General features: G+C 43.1%; 1 protein-coding gene across 3 annotated transcripts in view; it reads right to left on the bottom strand.

Moving 5' to 3' along the window:
- Positions 1 to 3,301, bottom strand: part of LOC113209232 (uncharacterized) — a 10,404-nt gene extending 7,103 nt beyond the window's left edge. Inside the window, exons 1-3 of one of the 3 annotated variants that reach the window (XM_052266370.1) lie at positions 3,161 to 3,301; positions 1,237 to 1,350; positions 643 to 828 (exon numbers count right to left, since the gene is read on the bottom strand). In XM_052266370.1, coding sequence (XP_052122330.1) covers positions 643 to 828; positions 1,237 to 1,350; positions 3,161 to 3,241 — 381 coding nt within the window. In that variant the 5' untranslated portion in view covers positions 3,242 to 3,301. The remainder of the gene's footprint in view (positions 1 to 642; positions 829 to 1,236; positions 1,351 to 3,160) is intronic. The other 2 variants (XM_052266376.1, XM_052266380.1) reach the window with 2 other exon arrangements.
- Positions 3,302 to 6,925: the final 3,624 nt, after the last annotated feature.

The following is a 6,925-nucleotide window of genomic DNA, read 5'->3' as shown; positions in this document are numbered from 1 at the left end:
GCAAATTACGGCCGTAATCGTAAATTTTGACCGTAACCGTAGCAAATTACGGCCGTAATCGTAAATTCTGGGCGTAACCGTAACCGGAATTTTCGGCTATGTATCTAGTACCAAACATTCTGACAACGTTCTTATAACAGGTTGCCTTAGGGTTCCGCAAACATTCTGAGAACGATAAGTGTTGAGAGTGAGGTTATTATTGACACCATAAGGCGTTCTGCCTATAAGCGCTCTACTTGTTATTCACCTTTTCATACTTCGTGTGTAAAGTGTCGCGCCCTACCGGCCGTGTATGTAAACAGTCAGTTCTGAATAAATACCCATTGAGTTCACATCGCTCTCGTCATTAGCCCACCACTCTGACAAATATATGATTAAATAATCAATAATGTGTGCTCCAAGGGTGGCTAGATTCCTAGACCCAAAAGTTTATTAAAAGGGACTTTTGAGAGAAAGCCATGTTTTATCCGGGGAAATGTGTAAAAATGTATCTACAATTTTATTTTGTAAACAGGATGTTATTTCTTAGCTCTACAAATTGAGATTATTTTGAAATTTTGATTTGGTCAAATCAGGATTTCAGCAGGGCCTCCCGTCCAATACAGCTTTGATATCAAATAATTCCTTTTGTAATACTCTTACCCAGCCACTATCATCCAATCTTTCTAATCCTGTAACGTTGCCGTCAAAGCGTTGAAGCTCTTCTGGCTTAAGTGGGTTGAAGTGGTGCGTGAATCGGAGGTACCAATTCCACGTAGGCTTGTCGGATGTAGGTAATTGACTCTGATCACAGTTGTAGAATTTAGTACCGTATGCTATATAACGGCCCTGGAAAACGAAAAAACGAGCCCCAATTGAGGTAACTCAGTATGTACCGGGTGTAACTGAGAATTAAAAACAGTGTTGCGGGATTGCATACCCACCAGGGCTGCAGGGGCCATGGCGCCTTCCGGGGTAACTGGGTAGGCAAACCCGCAACACTGTTGCGCATTCTCAGTTACACCCGGTACGCATACATTCGTGTCAACCCAGGTCTCTATATTTAATTAAAGGTCCAGTCCAGAGAACACGTAGATTCGATGTAAAATGTTCCCGTACAAGACGATTTTTGTCATGCAGTCAGAGAAAATGGATTGGACATATTTTGATTGTCAACCCTGCGCTCTTTAAAGAAAGTAAGTAAATATATTGCGCCCTGCTCGTAGTTATGAAGTGCTTTTTCATTTTTAAGTTAACCTGTTTTCCGCCGGTGGCGTAGGCAGATCCGCCTTTGTTGCTAGCCGTACTCGCACGGTTGTCCAGATCCGCCTTTTGTTGCAAAGCCGTACTCGCGCGGCTGTGCAGATACGTCTTTAGGTTTTTCAACAAAACGATGGATTCAAGATTTTCTTAACAAGCAACCAAACACAAATGACAGCTAAATATGAGAGAAAATTGGAAACAGGCCTATTCTTAAACTTGTATCATCTGCTTTCAAGATAGATTCTTGATTAAGATGTTTTTATTTTTTTTGTGAGAGCGGTTGGAAAGAGGAGGTTTCAATTGCAAAGTTAGCATAAAAATCTCAAAATCGGCAAAATTTTGGTTACGCCCTTGTTCGTCCGTTCAAAACAGATTCCCCAGTGTTACACGGATGCGTCAGCCTGTTTTACGGTACATTTGTGATGAAAAAAGTTATGTCATGATATAACATAATCAGAAGAATTCAAGCTTAGGATGTGCGTGGGATGTCAGAATTGAGGAAGAGCCGAATCCGTTGTTCGCTTTTACCTAGTTGTCGTTTACAAGGAAGCAAAACAATGGGCTCGGATTTGAATATATAAAGAGATATTTGATCGGTTAGAAGAAATGAAGAATCCCCAAGATGGGTGCAGCTAGAACATAACAAAACGGCAATTTAAAAAAAACTAAAGTCTCGATTTAGCCCTCCTGAGTCAGTTCAAACAAATTAAACCTCTTGGGACCTCACAGCATGCGAATTTAAGAAACGTCGTGTGCTGGTTTGTTACCCAAGTAACAGAGATTAGTCAAGAATACAACAAACTGACAGAATATTGACTGAGAAATTTGCTCCTCTTAGCGATCATGACGCCACAAACCCACCTTGTACTAGTTTTCTAGTTTCATGAAACTCCACCAAGGTGACAAACCCGCTGAAATGGAACCCAGACTAAAACGTGACAAATTTTTGACTGTTTTGCACAACATCAGCTGATGTAAACATGGGTTTAAACCACTAGGAGCACGTAAGCTAATGCCGTACAGATCCATATGTGCCTCAGGGGTAGCATGTCACATGTAGGATTGAAAGGTTGTGGGTTCGAATCCCACTTGCAGATAGCATTTCATGTCAAATTCTGGCGGTGCAAAGCTGAGAAAGTAGATGGAAACCATCAAGCAGAGTGCCGCAAGGGCAAGGGCCTGCAACGTGGCTAGAAATATTATTTGTTTAAAAAATCCGTATTATCACTATGATGTCATTTTGACCTCAAAAAGTAGTCATTTTCTTCAACGGAAAACGTGTCATAGTGACTAAAACAAAATTGACCAAAATTTGATGTCATCGTGACATATTGATGACAAATCTCTGTTACTTGGGTATGTTCCGTGGCGGCCATCTTGTCAGTCTTCTTCATTTCTTCTAACCACTAAAATACCTCATTAAATTGTCCCTACCTAACTGCGACGTTGATGCTGCACATCTAATGAGGTATTTTAGCGGTTGGTAAAGAATGAAGAATCCCGAAGATGGCCGCCGCTAGAACATAACAAACCGGCAAATGTTTCAAAACCAAAGTCTCGATTTAGCCCTTAAATTTGTCTTAATGTAAAATCTGAGTCGACTGTGAGTCTACCCTTTTTCAGTTCAAAAAAGCAATGACACCATCCATTACTCATGTAAAGTTATGTTTTGATATGTAAGTGTAAGGAGGTATCATCTGCTAAAAATTTGAAACCCCTTAGAGCCCTCACAGCAAGCGATTCGAATTTAATACACATCGTCTGCCGGTCTGCCGGTTTATTATGTTCCGTGGCCGATATATCACTAAACAAAGGTTTTACAGCGTTGTGAAAATCGGGCATTTCCTTTACCGTAAGTCTCCTCGCAAGTGCAATTATACCTTTGGGAATAAAGTGTGTGTGTACACCTTTACAGTACCGCAAAAGTGTTGAGAGATTTGCCGTGGACATCCGTTTGATTCATGAGTGCTAACAGGACAGCTGCGAGAATAAGTGCCATTTTGAAGCACCAAATCTGGCCACGATGCTACAACGCACCAGCAGAACGAATGTACTGCGAAAGCTCAGTAAAGGGAGGCGTTTATAGTGCAGAGTGACGTCAAATGATTGCGTGCAACGTGGACCAGTCAAACTCTACACAGGAAGTTTCACATTGTCAACATCTACCACCAAAGCCAAGGCCTCCGTGTCTCCGCTATTTCATTTTGCTTTCATACTGGCAACGCGCAGTGCACAATGGTCTGGCAGCCACACTGCAAAATTCTTGCAAAGAATTTCCGAGTATTGTAAGGAAGTTTGCATTGCAAACTATTTTCTTTGCATTTGGGGTGTTCCAACTAAGACCGCGCACCCGGGCATCTCAAAAATTCAGATTTTTGTCCAAAAATTTTATGTTTTGCCTTTTGTTCTAACAACCTTAAAAAGCTTTGTCCCGGGGCTGTGGGTCGAAAACTCTGGATTTGGTAGAGGTTTGAAGAGCTGCATTGAGACAAATTTAGGACTTTTGCCTAAAATTGGTTTTTCCTTCACAAAAACCGTCATTTTGATCCGATTACAGTTTGCGTGACACAGATTTCAAGGTAAATAAGAGACATACAAGATGGTTTTTCGCGGAGGCCGATAGGACGTTTTGTTCCAATCCGTTCAGGAGATATCGCACCGCAAAGTCAATCTACCGTCAAAATATGAATTTTGCTGATTTTGGGTCGATCCAGATCGATCCAGGTCCGGATAAAAGGCGAGGGATTCTCACATGAACTCATCCATGGGGGTTTTCGAGTATGCCGAGTCCTTTTTCGGTGTCCTTCTGCACCACAAGGGCCATCCTGGGGTCGTTGTCGGGGACCTCGAGATAGATCTATCTTTCCTCTACATTTCTGTGTATCCCACCATCGAAAATAACCAACATGACTAAATTTCACTCACGAATTTTTTAGAATTGCAATATCATTTGAACTGTGTGTCCTAAAAATCTGGCGATTTTTTTGAGTGATAGGTCTTGTCGAGATCTGCCATTCGGCGTTGAGTAAATTGAATTCGGACAAAAACTGCGACCGTTATCGCAAACGTCCACTTTGGCTGTTTTTCTATCAAAAACGTTAACACTTCGTGTAAACTGCGAAACGAACCCTTGATGATGAAAACTAATCCCAATGTTGATAAAGAAGTAAACATTTTCAGTTGTACGGGATGTATGCGTTGTAAGTTAGCCTATGCTGTCAGCCCATATTGCGTCATGGCCCCTGCAGCATGAAATGGTATGCCGACCCGCAACACTGAATATAGAGGTGTTCGCTCTGACCAAGGCACTGACCACCTGGTACCTAGATTAAAACTATGTTGTCGGTGTGGTAGCATGAATGTGTGCACCGCAGAAAGTTCGGTTGACCACCAGAGAGCTTGGAGGCTGTAACATTTTAGAAATTTACTTCATTGCGCTCCCTGTTTTGGGTACACTCAACAAAGGGGCGGCGAGCAGGGCCTTGAGCAGATTGTTGGCGGTACTGAGGTAATGTGGAATTGCACTCCAACAGGTGGTCGCGGCGACATCACGCTCTGGCCCCCCGCACGCTGCGCGTGTGGTAGAAACGGGTTCGTTTAAAAATTGACTTTGAGGCCCGATTGCTCCTGAACAAAACGTCCTATCGGCCTCCGCGAAAAACCATCTTGTATGTCTCTTATTTACCTTGAAATCTGTGTCACGCAAACTGTAATCGGATCAAAATGGCGGTTTTTGTGAAGGAAAAACCAATTTTAGGCAAAAGTCCCAAATTTGTCTAAATGCAGCTCTTCAAACCTCTAACAAATCCAGAGTTTTCGACCCACAGCCGCGGGACAAAGGTTTTTAAGGCGAGGGGGAACCAACTTGGAAATTTGGTGAACTGTGAATATATTCAAATATTCAATGTCACTGAATACCAGTGAATATCACTGAATACCAGTGAATATCACTGAATACCAGTGAATATCACTGAATACCAGTGAATATTCACTGTGATTGTTGATGAATATCCTTGAATATTGATAAATATCGATGAATATCGATGAATATTTTGAATATCTTGTGAATATTCGCAAATATCACCTGAATACCTATTAGATATTAACCAGCGGGTGCACCGTGAATAGTCGAAGTTGATGCCCCCTCCTTTTAAGGTTGTTAGAACAAAAGGCAAAACATAAAATTTTTGGACAAAAATCTGAATTTTTGAGATTGCCGGTTGCGCGGTCTTAGTTGGAACGCCCCGAAAGCGAAATAACTTTCCGAGGCTGTTTGTTATGTGTACGTGTACGTGGTCGAAAGTTGGGTTTACAGAGTGACCACCTGGAGAAAAACTTCATATAGCAATACTTTCTAACACTCGTTGCACTGTGTCAAGGGTGCCTGGATACATATGTCAAAATCATTTAAATTCATGAGTTGTGCAATGCCGTGTTACTTTTTTTCTGTTCAAGAGCGGCCTGTCACTGTCAGTGCCTTGTCAAGTCGTTCAAGCGGCTCAAGTTTTGTAGGGCCAGAAATCTTCCGTGGTCTCCCTACCCCGACCCCAAGAAAACCTACTCAGAAACCCAGGAGAAAAGGGCTGCGCATGGTTGCTACAGATCAGGAGCGGTATAAGGAGGGGACGACAGGGGGGTGGGGGGCGATGCACTGTGGGTTGCCTACATACAGGGGTTTTGTATACACAAATTGCCTACCTTTCAGGCGGCTCACTACAGACGATGGGGGGGCCCGTTTAGAAATGAGAAGTTCCGGAATGTGTCCCCCATCGGACTCAGTCCGAAATCCGTCTTTCGGACAAGCCCGAAAAGACGTAAAATAAGCCACTTTTCGGAACATGTCCGATGCTCTGCACTAGTGGGACATCGGACTCGTTTCGGACTCGGACTAAGGGGAGGCCCGAGAAAAAGCAGAGAAGACGAGTATTCGATTCCCTGCTCGTCGGACTTGTCCTTTCCTTTCCGACGCTCTAACCAACTGAGCCATGCTGACTTCTTGGAGACGATGCCATCGGGCCGCCTCTTCAACGACTCGCTCTATAGACAAAGCGTCGTGCTCTGTAGAGGGCGAACGAAATGACGTACACGAATGCGGTTTTCGACAATAATGTAGGCGATAAGGGACGCTCTACGATGTCTACTTGAGTGCGATACAATACAATAAAACAAAATTTATCTTACAACAAAAATAATGAAACGAACTTCAAACTACATAATTTAATGCAAGACTATGTCATTAGATTTTTGATTATAAATGAAGAGTGCGAGCTGATGCAGAAATGTAAATGCAGACACCGATATTAAATTCAGTCTTCAATCACAAGTTATTGACCAAATTTAACTTTGACAAGGGACCTAAACAAAATTTGGCTTCGAAGAACGTCTTGGGAATAGTCGAATAAGAGGACCCAACTGGGTCTGTTAGTGGACGCAATTCGGACTCGTCCGTACCTCATAACCGTACCAGGACTGTTATCGGGTTTAGTCCGATGCGCATCGGACTAAAATCGGGCGAGGCAGGGATTCTGGAACACCGTCCGGACAAGCCCGATGTTGGTCGGTCCGATGGAGGGCTGAAACCGGGCTAGTCCGAACGGCGTGCAGACTAACCGCGGAACAGTCCGAGGCTCGACGGACTGTTTCGGAACAAAAGGGGAACAAGATACGGAACTTTTCATTTTTA

This window comes from Frankliniella occidentalis, unplaced genomic scaffold (genome assembly GCF_000697945.3).
Source record: "Frankliniella occidentalis isolate FOCC.00 unplaced genomic scaffold, Focc_3.1 Scaffold3, whole genome shotgun sequence".
NCBI classification, from domain to species: Eukaryota; Metazoa; Arthropoda; class Insecta; order Thysanoptera; family Thripidae; genus Frankliniella; species Frankliniella occidentalis.
The sequence above is the reverse complement of the archived record's forward strand: the minus strand, read 5'-3'. Positions and strand labels throughout refer to the sequence as shown.